Source organism: Crocuta crocuta, unplaced genomic scaffold (genome assembly GCF_008692635.1).
Source record: "Crocuta crocuta isolate KB4526 unplaced genomic scaffold, BGI_CrCroc_1.0 scaffold345, whole genome shotgun sequence".
Taxonomy (NCBI): Eukaryota; Metazoa; Chordata; class Mammalia; order Carnivora; family Hyaenidae; genus Crocuta; species Crocuta crocuta.
Genome location: NW_027527574.1, coordinates 1,393,675 through 1,417,680, shown reverse-complemented (window position 1 = coordinate 1,417,680; position 24,006 = coordinate 1,393,675). Strand labels below are relative to the sequence as shown.

The 24,006-nt window shown below is 39.7% G+C and overlaps 1 protein-coding gene across 2 annotated transcripts in view; it reads left to right on the top strand.

Annotated features, from left to right (window-relative positions):
- The window catches only part of NR3C2 (nuclear receptor subfamily 3 group C member 2), a 343,432-nt gene that overhangs the window by 290,031 nt on the left and 29,395 nt on the right, over positions 1-24,006 (top strand). For both annotated transcript variants that reach the window (XM_077770731.1, XM_077770725.1), the window contains exons 7-8: positions 11,320-11,450; positions 17,100-17,257. In XM_077770731.1, coding sequence (XP_077626857.1) covers positions 11,320-11,450; positions 17,100-17,257 — 289 coding nt within the window. The remainder of the gene's footprint in view (positions 1-11,319; positions 11,451-17,099; positions 17,258-24,006) is intronic.

Below are 24,006 nucleotides of genomic sequence, written 5' to 3'. Positions count from 1 at the left end.
TGTTTCCTTCTTCCACAGTAGGACTTTGCAGGTAGAAGGAGTCTGTGATCCTTTCTATCATGTAAGGACAGGTGCTTTCTATCTCCTGCAGCCCTGCCCTCACCCGTGCACACACTGGCATCCCCTCTGTGAGTGTGAGCGCTCTGCTGTGGCCTCAGAAGCCTAACTGCACACCTGAGCTTTATCAGAGTAAATGTCCTTCCTTATAACGTGGGCCAGGTCTGTGGCTAGAATAATGTGACTTTTGCCTCAAGAAGAATAGGATTCCATAAGTTGTGATTTAATGCAAATCTTTTATCGTACTCGGAAAAGTGATTTGCTGCCACCCTTTACTCACGCAGTAGTCTAGCCACGCTCCTGAATTCAGCAATTAACTTTGTTCACATTCTTGAAATTCAGTAGTTATCAAGTAGGAATCTAGCCTTTTTATGGCTCCTTTTTACAAGTGAGGAAACTGTGGTCTTTTATTGAAATTAAGCCATGTCTTTAAGTATATACCTAAAATGTCCCTGTTTGAAGCAGTAATAGCTCACTGAAGGTTTTCTGTCTTCTATTGAAACGTCTGTGGTCTGCATATCATTAAATGCGCAGAAATTTAGTATTAAAGTCTACATCCTACAAAAGTGAGACTTTGATAATTTTTAAAAAATTCTTTCACCAAAGAATATTGGGTTTTTTGTATCCTTTCTATGTGACGAGCCATTCAGGTGTTAAAACTTAACATGGTTTCCATTTTATTAAGTGCTCATGAGGTTCTAAGCATGCTGTTGGGTATTTTAACCTTACTATAGCGGTTAAGAGGAAATTTTCACAGTGGGTTATAGCTTCATGTTTTCTTTCCTCTACCAGAAGTATGTGTCCTTGTACCAAAAGAAATTGTGCTAACTATGTAAGTATTTAAAAATCTAAGGTACAAAAGAATGTTTTACAAAAAAGCTGTATATAGAATATATGAGTAAAAGGATTTTTTTCATGATTTCTAGGGCTGTCAGTGGTAAATAATGGTTGTGTAGCCAAGGCCCTTCTCAGTTTTTAGATTGTCAAAATATGATTTTGATCTGTCTAACTCTGTAACATCTACTAAAGTCAGTAGCCATTGTGATGCTTAGGTTCAAGGGTACTTCTAAGAAAACACATCCCTTCTGGAACATCACTTAAGGTGACAAACCAAACATTGAGTTAGCGTTTAACTCTTACTAGAGTTGACCATGTACAATTAATAAAGAATTGATGAATGTCATAGAGACCATTGGGATACCAGTCTTTGGCTCACTAGTCCAGAAAAGCAACATTCTCCAGCAATTCTTAGACCAAAGTGACTGAGTTCTGCCCTGGCTTTAAATAAATGATGTAAATAGTCTAACAGACATCAAAACTGCAGCTAGCATAATGGTCCTTTTATGGGTGATATCTTGTTTGTCAGTTAAGGAAAAATCTGGGGAGACTGTGATCAAAACTGCATACCATATACTGGAATATTTTGAATGTTCAAATTAAGTTCATTTTTATTCTAATTAAGGTTTAGGGGGGAAAACCCCCTATTTCTGCATGCTATTCTTCAGGAAAATAACAAGCCTAAGACAGAGACCATCTGGTAATACTGACCACTTAAGATGTTGCGTTTATTCAGACATAATAATGTGGTTTGCAGCATCAGATGTAACGTCTGGTCTTTCCGACCGGCTGTGTGTGTATGCACTACACCACTCAAGTTATTTCACTCTCAGTTGTGAGATGGACAGTATGGCTGTATGCATCCCAGCAATGTAATACACATTCCTAGGGGCAACTTACGGAAGTAATAGCAATGTTAGCACACTCGTTTATGAAGTCTTCCTGAGACTCCAGAGAGCCCGGCCCTGAATGAGCATTGCTGGGTGTTGTTGATATCTGTATTTTAAGAGCAACTCACAGTCTGCGAAATCCATTGGATTTACCTGTTCTCAGTGACTACCAGATATTTATTTAGCACTGGTGTAATTTGGGATCTATGCACATGCAAAAAACAACCACAGATGATTATCCAGGCAAACACACGGCTTCAGAGTGATGAGAGTTGCCTGTTGCTTCATCCATGGGCTAACGTGAAATGTCTCGAAAGTTTTTTCTTGCAGTCCCTTACTAAATAAAGTAATGTTTGACACCCCTGAAGGGTATTTAGGTGACCAAGGTACAGTTTAGTGCAATATTGCTAAAGGATTGTAAGTTAAAAAATGTCACTGTACCTTTCATAGACTCCCGTAGGTGGAAGAGCTGGGGACCTTTTGTGCTTTGGCATTTATAAAATCAGCCAGTGTGAACAGATTATGTTTATTAAATGTGAATTCTTGGAAAGAGAAAAGAGTGATAAAGGTAGTTCTATTTTCCCTTCTCCCTCAGGGTACCAGAACTACAACAGACAGACCTTTGAGGAAGTGTTTCTGACTGACTTTCTGAAATTATGGTTTATTAAAGAATTTTTACTCTTCCTGCTTTTAAAAAGCATTTAGCACAGCCTGCAGTAAAAGTACATACAGTAAGACTATATGTAATACAGAAATCCATACAAGAAAATCCATCAAGACACAAAAAGGCAAAAGGCAAATAGCAAAAACAGAGAAGAAAAGAGATTATTTTATTTTACATATTATAAAAGAAGAAGAATGAATGAAAAGCCCGAACCCTAAGAGAAGCTGCTTAATTAAATGCAAATCCTAGTTTCTTAATCTCTATCAAAGTACAGCAGATAGGATCATGGGCTATAGAGATGCCTTTTTGTTTCTAACAAAAATGTTTTCAATTGTGAGAAAATACTCGTAACAGAAAATTTACCAATGTAACCCTTTTTACCTATACAGTTCACTAACGTTAAGCATATTCACAATGTTAGGTAGGTAAGTCCTTGTTCCTTCCTCCCCCCAGCCCCTGGGAATAGTCGTTTTACGTTCTGTTCCTATGAGTTTGACTGCTCCAGATACCTCGTATCAGTGGAATCATGCAGTATTTGACTTTTTGACTGGCTTATTTACTTAATAGAATATCATTGAGGTTCATTCGTGTTGTAGCACTCGTCAGAATATGCTTCCTTTTTAAGGCTAAATAATATTCCATTATATGCAAATAGCACATTCTGTTTATCCTTTCATCTGTCTAGGGACACTTGGGCTGCTTCCACATTTTGGATATTGTGAATAATGCCACTGTGAACGTGTGTGTACAAATGTCTCTTTGAGACCCTGCTTTAAATTTCTGCAAAGATTGTTTAAGTAGAAGTTAGCTTGTGTTCTCTCTGTAGACAGCCACAGCATGAGAAGTCACAGTAGGTGTTCGGGCTAATACTTAGAGCTCCTGAATTCTGCAGATGCCCATAGTTTGGAATGTTTTGTAGCTTGGACTTCTCAAAAATTTACCTCTAACAGAATAGAAGATAAATATGATTCCAGGATTGCATTTAGTTTGGGTCAGTAATTTCCCAAATCAACTGCCTCCAGGTAGAACTCCAGATAACCAAATGACTAAGCTTTTCAAATACTTTTTTTAGTAGTGTCTTGATAAACCAATACTTGAATACCAAAGCAGGAGTGTTCCTTCTAACGGCCATTGGCCAGTAGGTATTTTACATTGTAACTATCCTCACAATGTAAAATAGGGCAACACTGTTAATATAATAATGGTAAGAAGGCATGGGTCCTATAGATATGAAAGTTATTCAGATTATTTAGCTAAATTAAAAGAAGGCAACTGGCATACAAATCATTTAAATTGTGAATGTCTTTGCTACTCTGATTATCATGGGGCTTTTTCTAATTCCCACTGTTATCATAAAAGTGAATTCCATTTTCAACCTCAAATTCTCTCAAAAAGCCAGGAAAAAATATTTTCTAACTCTTGAATTATTCACTTTTGTTCCAAGTTAATCAGGTTTGGAGACATTAGATTATTTTAATATTTTAAAACTATTTCCAAATGGCCATATGATTGTGGATGTTCTAAGAGAGAACCAGATAAAGTTATAGCTCTGAATAAAATTGGTTTCTTAGTCTGAGAAAATGACAAGTTTGCAAAACTTTTGAAATATTTACTTCCTTTTTTTTTTGAAGTGTTTCTTAAAAAATATTTTAGAGGTATCATTCTTTTAGATTTTATCCCAAGGTCTTTGGAATTGGAACAGGGTCTCTATGCCCTTTTTGGTTGTTGTATTTATTTATCCAAAAATAGAGTTCATTCTGTACTGCAAATGAGATGTTTATAAATGATGACATGCTCACTGTTGAGAAGGCTGTCAGTTATGCAGGTCTGACATTCAGTTTAATACAGGATGTTGCCAACTTCAGTAATCTCCTGCTGTCTTTGTATCGATTTAGTGTTCAAGGGTGACTTTTGCATTTACTGTTATTTTTTAGGAGCATTATACAAATTTTGTCTTTTCCTCAAAGTTTTTCATGTATTTTTACATTACTGAAAATGAGGTAAGACTATAAAATGAATAAAAACACATAGCAAAGAGTATTTCTGTGAAGTAATATTGTAAAATTAATACCAGCATCGTGCCAAAAAGATTGTCCGTGTTTCAGCTTCTATGGATGTGCATTTCTGTGCATTTAATCTAGTTGTGCAAAAATGATGTGCTGTAAAATGTGCTTTTAAGATTGCCCATTTTCTTGACATTTCAAGCTATACTGAGTACCTGGTACTCTTCATTTGGAGAACTCAGTTTCATGCAATAGAAACAGCAGCGGCATTCACAAACACAAAATCTTACCGCATAATGGAGAGCAAAGGGTAAACAAATGAGCGTATGTAATAACAAAACACATGCGGTACCAAATATCTCTTCATAATTGTCAAGAGATGCTCTAGAGAAAAAGCTAAAAACTGTTGGGCCACTGGCAAACATAGAGAGAAACAGCCTGAGTTTTGAAGTGGAAAACCTGGTGTTGGCTCCTGGCTGCTGCGTGTGTCTATATTTCCTTATTGTGAGCATGAGGCTCATTCTTCACAAGACATTGTGAGAATTAGCAAGAATAAACCTAGCTTTGGTGTATGGCAGGCGCCCCATACGTGATGGCTGTGAAGACCATGGAGGTTATTCGAGTAATAATCCCTGCAAAGAAAAAGTTAAGGATATGCTGTTCAGACTGAAAGGGCAAAAAACCCCAAACAAATGACAATAAAAAACACATGCATTCTTTAGGTGTTTTGTCACACATTGATGTTCTAATCTGTCTTCCAGTAGAATCTGAGGTCTCTAAGTAACCTTTCATCAGTGCATGGATGTTTTGTCAACACATCTGAGACGGAAACACTTAAACAGGGAGGTGGTTAGTTCTCCTCTTCTTCTCCGGGCACGTTCCTTCCACCTTCCTGGAAATCGGCACTTTCTGGTTTTTCTCCTCTGTTATCTGCCTACATACAGAAATAATAATGATAATATAATATTGTATTCCTGAAAGTCATTTTAAGAATTTGATTATTGCTTGGTTTGTTTTAGCCAAAGTAATCTTGGATCTCTTGGAAACATTTTATTTTCTTTATTATACCAAACAAAATGAATCTGATAGTTGTACAGTACTTTATAATTTAAGAATTTCCAGGGATGCTATGGTGGCTCAGGCAGTAAGCATCCAACTTCAGTTCAGGTCATGCTCTTTCGGTTTGTGAGTTCCAACCTTGCATCAGGCTCTGTGCTGACAGCTCAGAGCCTAGAGCCTGCTTCAGATTCTGTCTCCCTCTCCCTGTGCCCCTCCCCCACTCATGTTCTTCATCTCTCTCTCTCTCTCTCTCTCTCTCTCTTTCTCTTTCTCAAAAATAAATAAATATTTTAAAAGATTAAAAAAAAAGAATTTCCATAAAATTGGTTCCTATATTTCTGCAAGGTTGAAATTATCATTAGTATCACAGTTGGATATGCAGTAAGTCTGGGTCTCAGAAACGGAACCATCACAGACTCGCACCTGGAAGGGCTCACGGGCTTCACATCTCCTAACCTTCCTGGGGTGAAGCCAAGGATGTCTCTGCGGTCTCCAGCACAGGGTGGCCTGAGGAATCAAATGCGTAGAGTTAGCTTTGTAATTTGTATAACATCAAATGCATGTTGTGCTGTACTCCATGGATATCCTAATTTGTAATCCACTCCACCCCATGTTACAATCTAAATCTCTCCTCTTTTTTTTTTAGAAAGCTTTGAAGAACTTCACAAATGCCATATCTATCTTGTTAGACATTTAATCTTCCTTTGTGTAAGTTTTCAGTATTATCTTGCTCTAACAGCATCATCCTTTGCAAATCTTCATCTGGATGTCTTCACTTTTTTCTTTCCTTCTCTCTCTCATTCATTTGTGGAACATTTATTGAGCAAAGATTGACACATGACACTTGGCTCTCATATTCTATTTAATATTCAGAAAGGTTAGCCAGACATGGATCCTGCCTTTAAGAAGCTTATCGTTAGCAATCAGAATGGTGGAACTGAACTGAGCCTTTTTTTTTTCTCTAAGCACATAGAAATTCTGCATTTGAAAAAGAAAGTCTTGGATATATAGGAAAGCTTAAAAGGGGGAACAGATAGGTGCAAGAAGAGGGAATTCACAGCCAGAGTTGGTTAACTTGGACCCAAAGCTGTAGTTGGCGCACAGACTAGTGGATGTAGGTGAATCTCTTTGGGGGGATATTAAGACAAACAGGAACAGGAGACAAGAACATAGACTCTGGCAAGGCTGGGGCCTAAAGCAGAGCCTCTCGCATAAAGCCATGGCTCTGCAAAAATTTCACTGTCTCCTAACAAGGACAGTAAAACTCAACATGCCAGCCAGCCAGCCCAGGGACATGGCAGGAAAGCTGAAAGAAATAAGAAACACAAGCCTGTATCACATCAAATGTGGAGCCTAAATTTAAACTCCGCAGGTCTTGCAAAGAGCATGTAAGCTAAGAAATTAACATAAAAACTGTCCAAAACAAGAGAAGTGCTTATACCCCTGACAGTTATAAATGCTAAAACTTCCCTGTAGAGTCCCTTCCACAAGGCAGTGCCCCGGGGAGTCACGAAGGCCAGAACCATACTTAGACGTGCATATTAGCATTGCAGAAAATCGACCACCACCACCAAAACATCTGAAAGAAACTATGAAATGAACACGTTAAAAGTATTCAGGGATATAGTACGTAAAGATGTAATTTAGGTAAAGAAGATATAACAACCAGAAAGTAAGAAGTACTTTATGGAAAATAACAGAGACGTTTGAGAAAGAACAAAATAGTTATTTCTAGGCACCTGGACACAAAATATGTTGTCATTAAGAGACTGTAGACATTAAACATATCAGACACAAAAAAATATGTATAGTTAGAAAGTAGATTTGAGAAAATCACCTAGTTACAGTCCAGAGAGATAAAAAGATAGAAATATGAGAGGGAGGTTGATATGGAAGATGCAATGATAAGGTCCAAGGCCCTGCTAATAGGAGTCCAAAAAGAAAAAGTACCAGGAATGGGATGGGGTGAAACTTAAAGAAACAATGTCGAGGAACATTTCAGAACTGAAGAAACACCTACATCTTCAAATCAAATAAGGATATTGAGTCCTGAGCAGGACTTAGGTCCTTCGTAAAAAACTGTAGGCAGCAAATAAACAGGGAATTTTTTGTAAGTTTCCAGAGAGAAAATGCAGGCTACCTGCATTAGAATGACAACTAGCCTCACAAGAAATCTTCCAAAAGCAGCTTATATTAACACCCAGCTACAGTGGAATACTGTCTTCAAAGTATTGAGAGAAACTATCTGTCAAGCCGGAAATCTCTAACTTTTTAAAGAATGAAGGTAAAATAAGGGCATTTTCAGACAAATCAAGACTGAAAGACTTGAACTTTCAGTGACTGACCGCTGTTGAAAGCATTATGAGAAAATATCCTTTAATATGTAAGAAATCGAACCCAGAAGGATGGAGTGAAGTGAATGGAACAGTGGGGACCAAAGAAACGCATCAGTAATGAGACAGATGGGCACGTGGGAGTAAAGAGAGATGGACTGACTTCAGGGGAGATGTGAAAACAGGTATAATTTAATTTCTAAAGAGCAGTAACATGGAGGACTGGAAGCAGTAGACCAAAGATATTCTACTTGTTTGTTTGTAGGTTTCTCATGGAAAAGCTATTGATTAACTTTCAATTTTTTTAATTTAATTGTATTTTTTAAAAGAAATTTAACGCTTTATTTCTGAGAGAGAGAGAAAGAGACAGCGTGAGCAGGGGAGGGCCATAGAGAGAGGGAGAGACAGAATCTGAAATGGGCTCCAGGCTCTGAGCTAGCTGTCAGTACAGAGCCCGAAGCGGGCTCCAACCCACTAACTGTGAGATCATGACCTGAGCCGAAGCCTGACGCTTAACCAACTAAGCCACCTAGGCACCCCAACTTTCAATTTTTAAGTATACAAATTCACAACTTAATAATTAAAGAGTAGAAATAAAATGTGTACCTTCTGAATCCAGTACTGGACAAAGGAGGATTTTTTTTTAATGTTTATTTTTGAGAGAGAGACAGCACAAGCAGGGGAGGGGCAGAGAGAGAGGAAGACACAGAATCTGAAGTAGGCTCGAGGCTTTGAGCTATCAGCATGGAGCCTGCCCCGCCCGGGCTTGAACCCACCAGCTATGAGATTATGAGATCATGACCTGAGCTGAAATCCAACTAACCCTTAACCAACTGAGCCATCCAAGCACCAGCAAAGGGGGATTTTTTTTTAAAGCTGGATCAACTCCGTAAAAGAAAGGAATGTGGCCAAAAAAAAAAAAAAAAAAAAAACGAAAGAAAGAAAAGAGGGAAGGTTAGAGTGATTAAAAAAAAAAATCCAAAAATATCAGTAATCACAATAAAGGAAAACATTTAATTAAGTTGTTAAATGAATACACAGACTCTCAGATTTTTTTAATCTTTTTTTTTTTTTTTGCTGTTTAAAAGAGACATGTGAAATGTAATTGAGGTATACCAGGCAAATTCTAAAGAGAGAGCAGAAGAAAGGAAGAGACAGGAAGGAAGGAGGGAAGGGAGAAAGGAAAAAAACAAAATTAATAACAGAAAAAAAATTTTAAGACCAAAAAAAACTAGGAATAAAGATGGTGTTGCTTAGTGATAGAAGGGGAAAGAGCTTAACAATGACATGGGTAAAGATATGGAGAGACACATCCATAAGAAAAAACCCAAATGGTCAGAAAGCATTTGGAAAATGTTCAGCCTCCTGGTGTTAATGGGAATACAAGTAAAAGCACCAATGGGGCTATCCTTTCAACCCCCATCAGCTGGCAACAAATTTTAAATTGGATAATGACAAGTATTGCCAGGGAAGTGGAATAAAAGGAAATTCTTATCTCTTACTGGTTGGAATGGAAGCAGCAGATGTGCGCTGATCTGTGACTCAGCAATTCCGCTGTCATTGTGTATCCTAGATGAGTGCACAAGGTATTCCTTGGGCATCATCTGTGATAGTGGGATAGAAGAAACAACCCAAGTGGTCGTCATCAGTGGGATGGATAACTAAATTATGATATATTCAAACAAATGAAACCTGCATCAGTGACAGTGAATTAAATTACAGTTACCTGTATTAAAATAGAACTACAACATTGAATGAAAATAAGTTGCAGAAGGATGTGCATATCTAATCTCAAATTTACATAAAACAAAGCAGGTACTCTATGCTGTTTTTATAGATACATACACATGGTAGTAAAATATACACATCTGAGAGGAAATGGTAGATCGCCCAACATGCACAGGTTCCCTTCTTGAAGGAAGACAAATGGGAACCAGAAGGAAGACAGAGCAGGCTGTAACTCCGCCATGTTTAAATTTTGAAAGATCTGAAGTAAATATGACAAAAACATTAGCATTTATTTGTTCTGGATGGTGGATGCCTAGGCTCCTGCATATAGTATATGTGTGAGCGCACACGTGAGTGTGTGTGTGTGTGTGTGTGTGTTTAAAACATCTACTTAATTAAAAATATCTTACAGCTTATGGGAGACAAAAGACATATAATAGTAATGGAGAGAAAATGTTCTGTGTTCCTTTTTGAATTCTATGCAGGTCGCTTTTGGAGTTGAGGTGAAAGGGTTTCTGCCAGTGAGCGGAACCCAGGAGTGCATCCTGGGAGAGGTATCGCAATGTTACTGTCCCACAGACTCCCACCTGCTGTCAGTCACCCTTGAAAATCTATCAGCCATCATTGACCTCTTTTTTTCTGTTTCTTTGGCCTTTTCCCATTTTTCACTAATGGTTTCTTTTTCAATTATTAAATTCTGGTCATCATAAAACAGTAGTTACCCAGAGCCTCCCAAATGATTTAACTTGAGAAAGAAAAACCTTGAAAAGGAACTGATGCTTTGCTTAACTTCTCATGGAAAGAGACAATGATGATTTCTGTTGTTACATAATGTAGATTTTTAGGGAAACATTTGGATTTGGTGGAGGGAGAAGATTGGTTGGTTGTTTCCGTGGAAACGTGCATATATTGCCCCAAACCCCCATATTGCTTACCGCCTTTATCAGAAAGGTTCTATTGAAGGTTCTCAGATTTGAAAATATTGTCCAGTTGCCTTTTTTTTTTTAATGTTTTATTTCTAGGAGAGAGAGAGAGACAGCGTGAGCAGGGGAGGGTCAGAGAGAGAGAGGGAGTCACAGACTCTGAAACAGGCTCCAGGCTCTGAACTGGCTGTCAGCACAGAGCCCGATGCGGGGCTCGAACCCACAAACCGCGAGATCATGACCTAAGCGAAAGTCGGACGCTTAACCAACTAAGCCACCCAGGTGCCCCCAGTTGCCTTTTGAAATGTACTGCTGCAGATAGTTAGCAGTCATGTTTCATGACGTCCATGAGGGTGGTCCATGTGGAAATAAGACTGATCGTCACTGTTCTGTGTTCACAGCGTATAATACAATTTATCAAAATGCTCCATACTTGGTATCTCTAGCTGAAAAGGAACAGAGGTTTGTGGGCTTTACCCCACATCACATTGGCCCCTCTGCCGTACAGATGCTTTCACTGTATAAGACAACACAGTCATCCTTACTCTTGACATAAAATTACATAATGGCACACTTTGAAAGAGTTTGGCTTCAGGGCTTCTGACACGTGGTTACAGGGTACTGGTAAATGGGATGGCAGTGTTGGTCTAGAAGCAGTTTGCCAATCAGTGTGAAATCTAACCTGTCGTTCAAATACATATCTGCTCCATGTTGAAGCCAAAGGAAAACTTTGACTCAGATCTCTTATTAAGCTGTCTTGGGCCACCAGTCTGGGTTTAATCATGAATCTTATATTCTCAGACATTTTTTTCATTTCCTTTGTAGAGAGAAGATGCATCAGTCCGCCATGTATGAATTATGCCAGGGGATGCACCAAATCAGCCTTCAGTTTGTTCGACTGCAGCTTACCTTTGAAGAATACACCATAATGAAAGTGTTGCTGCTGCTAAGCACAAGTAAGTTGATGTCCACTTGGTCCCTTTTTCTACATTATCTGATAACCTTGCCTTTAGGAGATTAGCCTGTTTATAGTTTCAAGTAGTTGGCATAAAAACTTTTCTGAGGAGGTGGGAGAGGGGCTTTGGTCTTTAGTGAATGAACCAAGTTGTGTGGAGAGTATGAAGCTTTGAGTAAAGAAGGAGCATATTCCTTCATTCCTTCATCCACCTAACCACTAAATATTTAGTAAGGGTCTGTTATAGGTATTGGAGGATTAGGCAGATCAGGAACTACAGGGGTGAATCGGGAACTACAGGAGTGAGTGAGGTGCAGTTTTTGCCCTCAGAGAGTTTTACTATAAGAAATTCAAAGGTAATTTTAATACATTGCGGAAAGGGATTCTCCAGTCATGATGGAGGATAAAAGAGTGTCGTGATGGCTCAAAAAAGGGAGAAGCATGTTTTGTTCTGGGGATTAGGGAGGGAGTCATGGTGAAGCTGAATCTTGGAGAACTTTGCAAGGATTATGGATTGGATGTGAGGTCTGAGATGGCATTCCCATGAGGGGATGATGTGAGGGATCGTGGAAATGTGGGAAAGCATATCCAGGCGATAGTACTTAGCTCTGGAAGAGTTGTTTTGCCCGTTAAGTTTTAAATTTCTATCTTATTTATGTATTAATTTACCTTTTCAAGGTGTATCAGGTTATATTGGGTTGGAGAGGAGTGAGGAATAAGGTTGAGATGTAGGTTGGACCATCATATTCAATACCTTGAAGGTCAGAAGACACCTGACCTTTACTGGGTGGGTGGAGGAGTACAGCACCGCAGTCTTTGAGCAGTGGGGTGACATGACCTAAGCTGTGTTCTGTGTTTTTATGAAGATGTATCTAGAATGGATACATAGAATGGATTAAAGGGGAAAGAAAAGGGGAGGCAGAGAGGCAAAGACAGAATTTAGCCAGTTTAGAAGCACAGAGACCTGCTGTGAGCTCTTGAAATAATGACCCAAATGATGATGGTATGATGGACAGGAGCAAGTGCATTCAAGAAACACTGCGGAACTGGCAGCTGACTAGAAGGGGAAATAAAAGGGTATGGGTCAGAAGTGATACAGGTTTTGAGCACAGAGAAATGACTAAGGTGACAGTCATACCATTAAGAGGAACACGTTAATATTGGGACTTAGAGCAAATTTGCTGGAGTTTTAGAAGCTGAGTTCTATTTCAGATGGGTTGAGTTTCAGATGTAACCTAATAGGCCAAAAGATGAGGTGAATTGGGGACTGGAACTCAGAAGACAAGTTTGGGGGTTAAGATATGAATGTGGAATTGTCCTCATAGAAAATTGTCATCTGAAGTAAAATGGGGAGTGGGGTTGCCGGGGCGCAGAAAGAAGAGGAATGATCCAGTTGACTTACATGAAAGGAAGATGGCGGGACCGAAGAGACAGAGATGGAGCTGTCAGCAGGCACAGAAACTGGGAGCCAAGTACTGGTTTCCAAAAGGGGAATGACTAAGAGCAAAGCTTCCCCGAAAGAAAACTTGAGAACTCAGAGAGCAGCCTACTCGGGTTGACCATTAGACTTCGAGCAGCTGCCAGATGGCCAGGGACTTGCAGACTGATGGGCATCTCTTCTAGGCTTCTGGAACCAAGTATGAGAGAAGAGAGTTGATGACATAAGGTGCCAGGGAGAGACAAGGCAGGACAGGATTAGCCTTGGCAAAGATGTTGGGTACTTCTTCCTGGGGCAACGACACAGCATTTTCAAACTGAGGCCATAGATAGAACTTAAGGAAGTTTACATCAGAGGAGAGTGATGGCAGGAGACAGTATGGAGAAGAAATGTCTAAGCCACGTTCTGTGGCTGCTGAGGAAACTGAGAAATGTTCTGGATGCCAGGGCGAGTGGCATGGACTTCAAGGGATGAGAGATTGTTGAGTGACCACCTGGAAGCAGAAAAGAGAACCCAGTGCCTGCCCAGCACCCCGTCCCCTTGGCCCATGAATCAGGGACGGGAGAGAAGGGACAGTTTTCAGTAGAGTCATTTGAGAAGAAGCGTCATCACTAGCCAAGGATGGAAGGGGTAAGAAGAGACGTTATTTCTAGCAAATAGGGACCGGATCCGGGGAAGAGTTAGCCTGAATCAAGTAGTGATAAAAGCAGGAAGAGGGGATGCGATAGTGACTGTGGATAAGAGTCTGCTTCCCTGTGGTTACCACCTCACAGTGTTTGAAGTGTTCGTATATTATCTAGTTTAATGCTTCAAACAACCCTCTGAGATTGATAGCCCCCTTCTAAAGTTAACAGAAAGGAGGCACACAAGTGTTTTTGTTCAGTATCCTCTGTGAGTTAGAGCTCAAACCCATGGCTTTGGACTTCACATCCAGTGTTCTGCTGTCCCCCAGGGCGGGGAGCAAAGGGTGGAAAGACAGGTTGGTGGTACCAGAGGGCAGGAAGAGTGGAGCGGTTAGCAGGCTGGAGCCAGGCTCAGGTGCAGGGGCAAACCAGCAGCCTGCTAGGGAGGTGGGACCAGCACTTCACAGCTGTGTTTTGTTTGGCCCCCACAGGAATTTAGGTTGCTTTTGGCCTTTTGTCTTGTTTTATTTTCATTGAATTTAATCGCCCAGGGCAGGGCATGCCCTCTCTGATTTGCCGCAGGCCTTACCATTCCTCACTAATTACATTCAGCCAGTCTCCTGTAGGGTTGTGTTTGCAGTCCTCATCTGCTGGGTCAGTAGAACCAGGCTCTTTCTCCCTGCTCTGCACTTCCTCAAGATTTCTGATGTTCCTGATTTATCCTTTTGGAATATAACTGGAATCTATAAATTCGGTAACCGTGATTTTATTCCCCTTTCCAGGCTATGTCATTAACCACTGCTGGCTTGAAAAATGTTTTAGATAGATGTAGATATAGGTAGATATAGATATAGATATAGATATAGATATAGATAGATATAGACATAGATATATAGATACAGATCAGATGGGTGATAGAATTTAAATAAAGTATTTTTTTCTAAAAATGCTCGTGATACCAATTCTTTAAATTTTGACTACTCAATTTTAATTGGTGTCTTATCCTTTTACATCATTTAATCAGTCAGCTTTTAATCAATTCTGATATCATTTTGAAGCTGCCCAAATTAATTTATTAGCTTCCAACTAGCTCTGTACTTTCACTTCTGGTTTTTGTAGATGCTGGAAAAGCAACATAAAAAGGCAAGAAAACATAAGTAAAGGACTGTATGAATCATAGAGCTGCAGGCTTTAGTAAACTTATTTTGCTAAGCTATGACAAAATGTGTGAAAATTGTTCGTTTTATTTAGGATGTTAAGTTGCACACCTAATGTCCAATGTATCAAGAACGCCTGTAGCAATGACATTGAGAGACTCTTGTGTTCTTAATGCTTATGGAAGAAAGCAGACAAACCTCTTCCCCAGTTGTCTCTTTGCTCTTCTCCAGCCCATAGATTTTGGATGATTTCCAGCAGCCCTGCTGCATTTAATAAGTAAATTCAGAAAATCTGGGCCGACCTCCAAATTTTGAGGTTTTGCTTAAGTTCTCCTTATTTGTGGGTTTGTTTCAACTCCTAAAAAATCTGGCCGGGAAATTGGTACAATATATTTCAGTTATAGCAATAATATACAAGTAATATTTGACACAAGTTGTTTATAATCTTGAGAATTTCTGATACAGGACTATCCATATGAAGGTCTTTGGTGAATTTTAGTAGACATACCAAATAGTAGTGAAATTTATTCACTCCATTTTAATTTTAGGTAATGTTTTAATGTATAGGATGATATCCATAAATACTTATATTGAAAAGCAAAAGACTTACTCCATAATATTTTATAACTGACAAAAATAAATGACAATTTGTGGGTGGGCACCATTTGCAAACTATTTGTAAACTTTCAGTTTCTTTCAGAAAGTTTTAAGTTAACATTAAAATTTTGGTAGAAAGTAGATCTATAGTTTGACGATTAACATCCTGGTTATTACCATCCTTTATATTTTTTACACTTTGAAAATAAGGCTTTATTTTTAAAGAAAACAAATTATTTGTTATATAATGGATGGCATTTAACTTTTAACATGAATGTCAAATATTTGAAACGACCTCTACTGTTATGGTGGTCTCAGGAATTTGTGCAATTACTATTAGGGATTTATTTTTCCACCACAGAAATAGACTTAGATAAACCATAAAGCAAAAGCCTCAACCATTAAATTCGAGGAGACTATTAACATCATATATGAATTTAATTTGCGAGATCATCCATATTTTTGTACAGGACAACAGGGTTTTATTTGGAAACAGCAGTATTCTGGGCTTCCAGGGTTCTCATAATACTAAAAAATGAACTTAGCCCTTCTAAAAGGCTGATGACCCAAGTGAATTATTATTTATCCCAGTTATGATTAATTAACAAACATGCTGTATAATTAAGAAGTGAAAGTAAGAGCAGTTTCCAGCTCAGAATGTTAATTTCACAAGATGAATTTTCTTTAGATCTTCATCTCCTAAAAATAAAGTCCTAAGTGATTTCATTGTTCAAAGTTAAAGCATGCATATAACTATTTATTGGCAATAGTTGGAAAAAAGCGAACATGTGAGTAGACTTTCAAAGGGAATACTTTAGTTTGCACTCTGCCCTACGTACACCTCCTTCCAGGCACAGGAGCACCTCTCCTCTGTAAAGTGCTTTTGCACGTATCCTAGGACAAAGCACCTCCTTTCAGCAGGTCACAGAAACCTGTTTCCAAGCCCTGAATCCCAAATAAAATTAAAAGCCAGCCACTACATAAAATAGGATCCTTCACTTTCTACTTTATCACAGATAAAGGTGAATGTGGTTTATTCTCTTTGAAAGTTTGAGATTTTGCCTTGCACGCAGAGCCACTGCTGTGTTACTCCTTTGTACACACAAACCAGTGCACAGAGCCACCACCAGGTTGTCTGGGAGGCCACATGACTGTGCCCAACTGCTCATAGGATCCTGGCACAAAGAAGATGGAAAGCGCTTCTCAACGTGCCTGGCCTCCCCCTTGGTTGATAGCCAGTTTCCCCAAGTGTCTTTGATATTTGAATATGAATGTGGAGATGTTGCTTTCTAATTCTAGCCCCAGCTTAGATTGTTGGTTGCTCTTGCAGTTGTCCTGGAAAATCAAAGTGTCTTTTCCTACCTATGAAGTACTGGAAATGGAAAGTTAGGATTCATAAAAAACTTTGATGACAGGCCATGAGGCAGTATAGCATTGTGGTTAAGAGGCAGGCTTTGGAAATCGACCTAGGCTTCTATCCCTTCTCTGCCATTTATTTATTGTGTTCCTTGGGCAGGATTAAACCTCCAGTCTCCAGTTCCCTCATGTGTAAAATGAGAATAATGATTATGTCATAAAATTGATGTCAAGATCAAGTTAATATATGCAAGGTGTATGTTAATATACATCCAATAAATAGCAGTTATTATTCTTTCATATATGGATGTGAACAAGAGTTCACCAATAGATAACTGCCATATTTATTTATAAATGCAATTAATTATGATTCAGTTTCAGTCTAAAAGTATGAACCTAAAAACCCCAAAATATTCTACGCCATTGTTAGAGCTGTTTTCCATCCTGGGAATTTACTTGTCTGTATTCCTTAAACACAGTTCCAAAGGATGGCCTCAAAAGCCAGGCTGCATTTGAAGAAATGAGGACAAATTACATCAAAGAACTGAGGAAGATGGTAACTAAGTGTCCCAACAACTCTGGGCAGAGCTGGCAAAGGTTCTACCAATTGACCAAGCTTCTGGACTCCATGCATGATGTAAGTAGAGCCTCTTGGTGCCTGTTAAATGAAGGATCAACATTCACACACTGCTGACCAAACGAAACTAGAGAGGGGAGAAAGAGTTCTCAGGGCTTTGGGAAGAAGAGAGGTAAATTATCCAGTGGGAGGCAGCAAGAGTTGAGAACTGATTAGGAAGGAAACTTCCTTCAGAGAACCTTGAAACAAGCCTCATTGAAAGTAGAGGGGTGGCTCTTTTCTATTCTGAGCAGGATAAGAGCACTGTGGACCATAATGGTAAAACCCCTGTGTCCTGGGCCAGGGAAAGCCCTCAGATTTGCTACAGGTGTCAGATCAAGTTTCACGTTTCTGCTTACAATTTAGGAAATGTTTGGTTAATAATAATGTTTGTTTTAACATTGCACAAATAGTGTTCATCTTCTACAACTGTTAATCTAATAACCCAATCCTTCCAAAACATTATTAGTGGTCCAGGGCCAACTGGGATCATCTCAGTCTTTGCCAGATTTTGAATCCTACATTCATTCTTCACAGGAGTCACCTTCCTTGTCTTACGTAAATATAGAAAGTAATAGAAAGTAAATTTTGAGCTTGTTTCTAAATCAGTCGGTTATAGATGTAGTCGAGATATTCATTAGCAGTTTCTACAAACTTGATTTGGATAACCTGCTTTGTTATGTCAGTTGAAATATGCTTCTTGTTTCACTTTGCGAGCAGTTTTCTCTAGTTCTGGCTCAAAACAGAAGTTGTACACAGTCATGCTGATTTAGTTTTTGATATTTGTGAGGTTTTCATACTTTCTTCTAGAAAATTTATTGCCCAAGTTTAGCCCATACGATTTGTATAAGAAATTCTTTTTCAAATATATCTCTGTTGTTCAGAAAAATGTTGCCAGGCTCCATAGCTAGTATTGTAACAGTATAACTCTTGAAATAATGGGTCATCCTCTAAAGTTTTGTTTATGCTGGTTGGAATGCGACGTCTCTGTGGTTTGATTGATAAAGAATGTCACTTTCCAGTGTTTTACACTGAAGACTCCATACATATCACATTGATTTTGCTTTCTCTCAACTTTTCATATGATGGTCAGATTCCCACAAGGTGAATTCAGTGATAATTTTGCTGTCAGTGGCCTAATGGAAAATCTTAGGATGAAAAGATGATGGCAAATGCTGCCCTAGAGAACACAGCTCGCACAGGGAACAAAGGAAAGCAGAGCCTGGAGTGTAGGTCATCTGCACGAGAACAAGTAGCACATTTACTTTCTTGTGTCAGTTTTGTTGAAAGCCCCTTATAATGGACTCAGAATGGGTTTTCGTGGCTCCTTCCTGATGAATTCTCGTGCGTGTTCAAACATATGGACAGGCACAAGGGCAGTATCAAGATCGGTATGTAATTTGTCATCATCGCAACATACGATGATGATACCCGATGCATTTTGAAGCAGTTTGTGAGTAGGGAGACTGACGACCGAAGTTAAAGCTTGTTTTTCCACAGCCGTTCAGTCTGTGTGCCTTAAGCAAAGCGGCACTGTGGAAACACTCAGAGTCCTCCCCGGTGGTCAGTTTGTCTGACTGTCCTCTGCCAACTTCGTTTTCAGTGCCGTGTTGGCACGAGATTGGGACTCAGTGAATACTTCACCCAAATGGCTATATCATAAATGATGATATTCTGCAAATTCCCCAAGGCAAAAAAGTGTCCTTTTAGTATTTTATTATCAAGGTGTAATTGATACACAATAAACAGAACATTTTTAAAAATTTTTAACGGTTTATTTTTGGGAGAGAGAGACACGCAGAATCTGAAGCAGGCTTCAGTCTCGGAGCTGTCAGCACAGAACCCAGGGAGTGACTCAAACTTATGAACTGTGAGATCATGACCTGAGCTGAAGTCGGATGCTCAACCGACTGAGCTACCCAGGCGCCCCTAAACTGAACATTCTTAAAGCATGCCTTTGGGAAATGTGACCTACGTATACACCCATGAAATTATCATCACTATCAAGATAACAAACATATTTATTACCCCAAAAGTTTCCTTGTACCCCTTTTTTAACCTTTATTACTACCTCCCGTTCCCCAGTTGCTTTCTGGCAAGTTGGACTTATTTGTATATTCCAGAGTCTCACATGCATGGAATCATGCAGTATGTAATGTGCTCTTTTCTTTTCTTTTCTTTTTTTGTCTGCCTTTCTTAGAATAATTATTTTGAGATTGATCCATGCTAATGCATGCATCACTAGTTTATCGCACCATATGTATACTCCACAGTTCTGTAGTCCAGTCACCTGTTGATGGACATGGGGTTGTTTCCAGATTAGGGACTGTTACAGATAATGCTGCACTGACATTTGTGTACAAGTCTTTGTATGGACACTGCTTTCTTTTCCCTGGGTGAATAGCTAGCTAGTAGTGGAATGCCTGGGTCATATGGGACGTGTGTTTTGATTTTTTAAGAGACTGACAGATTCTTCCAAAGTGGTTGTCCAGTTGTACATTCCCTTAAGACAGGTGTGTGAGTTCAGCCTACTTCACTTCCTTGCTGGCAGTTATGGCTAGTCTTTCTAATTTTAACCATTCTGATAGCTACATGGTGGTATCTCACTGAGGTTTTAATTTGCATCTCCCTAATGATTAATGATCTTTTCATATGCTTATTTGCCATCTTTATGTCATCTTCTGTGAAGTTTCTATTCAGCTGTTTCACTCATTCTTAGAAGTTGGATTGCTTTCTGATTATTGGGTTTTAAAAGTTCTTCATATATTTTAGATACAAGTACCTTATCAGATTTATGATTTGCAAGTATTTCCTCTCAGTCTGTGCCTTATCTTCATTTTCTTAACAATCTTCAAGTCTTTTGAAGTACAGTTTCCCATGTTTTATAAAATCCAAGTGATTGGTTTTTTTTCTTTTATGAATCCTGTTTTTAGTGTTGTATCTAAGAAGTCTTTGCCCAAGCCAGTGTCTCAAAGCTTTTCTCCTTTTGTCTTATAGAGATCACTATCCTTCATTGACTGATATGGAGGGTCTTGAAAACCAATTGTGTAATGTATTTCTTAGAGCATTTTTGTTTTTTTTTCTTGCGGAAGGGTATATCCAATCCACCGTACCCCACCATGGCTGGAAGGAGAACGTTCTTTGGGGAAATCACTGCTATCATTTTAATTCTGAAGCCCTTGTTTTAAATTATCAAAAAATGTCTGCTCTTAGAAGTAGCCCAACAGACACATCTTGAATGCTCTATTTATATTCCTATTCTAGACAGAACATTGAAAAATGCATTGTAAGTCTAGAGGGACCTTTCTAACATTCACGCTTACTCAGACTTGAGACTGCCTACAGCTTTTTCATTAGAGTAAATTAGTGAATCAACATTTGTGGAATTTTCTTTCAGGGAACAGAGAGCTACACAATGAGTGGCCCTGTACTCAAGCCTAGTTTTGGTCACCTTGTGGAAAAAGAGCATTTGTTCCTGAGGTTCACACAAATGAAAACCCGATGAATCCAATCAAAGTTCTGCTTAAATAGTGTGCATAGCATGCCACCCCTCAGGACACATGTCCATAGATCTCAGGACATGTGGATTTCTCCCACATGGTGCACACATGTATTGGCAGAACGGTGCCAAGGTGAGTGAAAGGAACATTCTCTGAAAAAAATAGGCTGGCAGCTAAGCATTTGAATTGGTCAGCAACTTTAATGAATCATAATCCTCCTGAACATCAATCTTTCCCCAAAGCATGTTTCAAAGAAAGCAGCTGTGGACAGGCTACTAGGAATAGATGTAGTTTTGCGTTGTAAATGTTGGGGGGTTATATGTAAAGCATATATAGATTTCTTATTCTTCTAAAAAGAATTGATCAGTAGAAATCATTCTCTAGCTATTGCCAAGACTGGTGACTAATTTTCTATGTGTAAGAAGCACATTTCTAATAAATGTATTGGTACCTTCCATTCATTCATAGAGGTCAAGGACTATATTATGATCATTGTGTAGAACTGTTAGTAAATGTTAAATGATATTAATGGTACTTTTTAGAAGCCTTTTTCTATTAGTTTAAAGGTCATACTACTGTGATCAACTTTATTTCAACATATATGCTAGAAAAAAAGGGGCCTTGTGCCTAGGATTATTGACAGGGCTACAGAGATACAAAATAAATGCATGACACCAACTAAACCCTCAGATAGCTGAGATTCTAGACTGGTGGCTAGAGCACAACATGCAGCAGAAGGTAATCAGGCACCAGAACTGGCCATCTGGGCAGTAGAACCCTGGAGAGCACATGAGTCCCCACCATGTTGTGGAACCTAAGTGTAAATAGAATACCTGTCCTTAGGAATCCCATCTGTCTGATGGAGGAAGGTGTTCATCTTACTCAGCAAATGTTTTCATATCTGAAAGTGCAAGGTGGTGTACTTGGGGGGAAGAAACCCAAAGCCTGACCTCCAGGATTGTAATCTGCTCAGGGCACCCAGACAGCACCACATAGGCATTGTGCTTGGCAGCTCCGATGAGGTGAGTGCCATGAGTTGTGGGCTCACTGGTGTTTATTCTGAGTTGATCGTAAGTCTGATTGAAAAGTTATAGGAGCCAGCTGTGCTGGGCAGGCGTCCTGGAAGGCTTGCAGGGGAGGATTTCAGAGAATTTTTATTTAATAAAAGAAGAGACAGAGACCCGGAGGGTGATTTTGCAGGGTCCAAAGATAGCCAGTGGCACCTGAACCTTCTTGACTTGCTGTCTAGTACTCTTCACACCACCGCCATGGTGAAGGAGAGCTTCAAGCTAAGAGCAGCTGCTCAGTTTTAGGCCAGTCTGCATCTTTGCAGATCAGAAAACCAGCATCTAGGAACATTAAAAACAGCTGCACCACTCTCCAGCTCTCCAGCCTCATTTGGATCTTCCCTGGCATCCTGTGGAATGCGTTGTTTTCGTGAGGCCATGCGGTTGCATCTTGAAGGCAGTGAAACTTGGTGCTGTATTAAAATGGCACGCGTGTTTAGCACTTCCCAAAACAAAACGTTGGGTCTGCCTCAGTGTAAGCTGAGCAGACTTCGGTGTGAAGGCTTTTGTCTCTGCATACTATCCTTAAATCCAGGTAAGAACCTGTTCGTTGCCTGGGCAGGCACTGGTGTATCGCTTAGAGGCTGTTCTCTGTGTGACAAAAGAAAACACTCTGAGGGTCATGTTGCAGAATAATTGCTTTCTGTGGTTCCAGAGAGAATGTTCAACTACTGAAGTGGCTTTTCTTTTGGAGCCAAGGTTTTCCTTCTGCGAGGTGGGGGGAGCGAGGAGGGGTGAGGAGGAGAACATCTGGTGATACAGTAAATGCTACACGTGTGCACTGGGGAGACTTCACTCTCTCCACAAAGAGGGCGTTAAGTTTCAGTGACACAGTCACCCACAGAAGAGATATTGCCGCAAGCAGTCGAGACTATTAGCAAATTATTTTGAGATTCTCATTGCTCATTTAATTAGTGGGTGCTTTTGCATCCGGGCTGTGGTAGTGGTAATTTCCATCGTGATTACTCTATAGGTGGTTTTGAGAGCGACACAGACCTATTTTCAGCATTTCTTACCGCACGCTGAAGAATGCCTGCCACAAGTTTGGCTCGGTCCCCCGTTTGGGCAGCCCGCTTTCTTTCACGTTTGATTCTGGTTTACGTCTTCCCAATCAGCTTCTCCTCGGGAAATGCTCTGAGACCAAAATAGGAGCCCACCACAGAAAGGGAACCCCTGGGGGCAGCCTGTGGCACTGCACCACCATTTCACTCAGTAAACTTGGGCACTTAAATTTTCCACCCTCAGTTTCTTCAACTATGAAACAGAAATACTATCCACCTTACAGGGAATTTTTTTTAGGACTAAATGAAATAACACAGGTGCCGCGTAAGGCATTTGCCACATACCAAGCACCAAACATTCACCCCTTTGCAGCCCCATTTCCCAGACTATATTAGAGTTTCCCCAAAACCATGTCTCTGTACCATGAAAAAGCTTCCATCAGGCAGGTTTAATTTACTTTTAACTTTTTTTTTAATGTTTATTTTTGAGAGAGAGACAGAGCAGGGGAGGGGCAGAGAGAGAGGGAGACAGAGTATCTGAAGCAGGCTCTATGCTGACAGCAGAGAGCCCATGCGAGGCTCGAACCCATGAACCATGAGATCATGATCTGAGTGCAAGTCAGTCCCTTAACTGACTGAGCCACCCAGGCTCCTCTTAATTTGCTTTTAAATACAGAGACACTCAGACCTTTGAGACATAGCCTGTACCTTCAAGGAAATGACAGTCTAAAAGTTGGCCAGATCAAGCAGGGAAGTAGGCAATAAAGATCATTCCACAGAGAGGGCAGGAAGCACAAAAGTTATCTGGGAGTGAGTCACTAGAATTAAGTCAATCCTAAAGCATTTCCACGCTACTTCAGGTCCCAGTGCACACATCGGCTACACATTTACCAGGGGAGATTGGTGCTGTGACAAACAATGTCAGGGTGTCCTTGTACCACTTTCTAAGTCACTATAAGGATTAAAGGTTTTTAATGATGGAATGATGGCAGATTTCAGTGAGGTGACCATGAGGATGATTGATGCTGGTGAACCATAAGCCCTTGCCTCAGGTGTTACCAGAACACTGCTAGCAATGCAAAAAGGCTGGCCATGCTGCTGCAGCATGAGGAGAGAAATTTCCCTCTTCCTGTTGCTCAGGTGACACGGAAATGACACTATTTGATTGTGTTTTTTTTAATGGTTATTTATTTTGGCGTTGG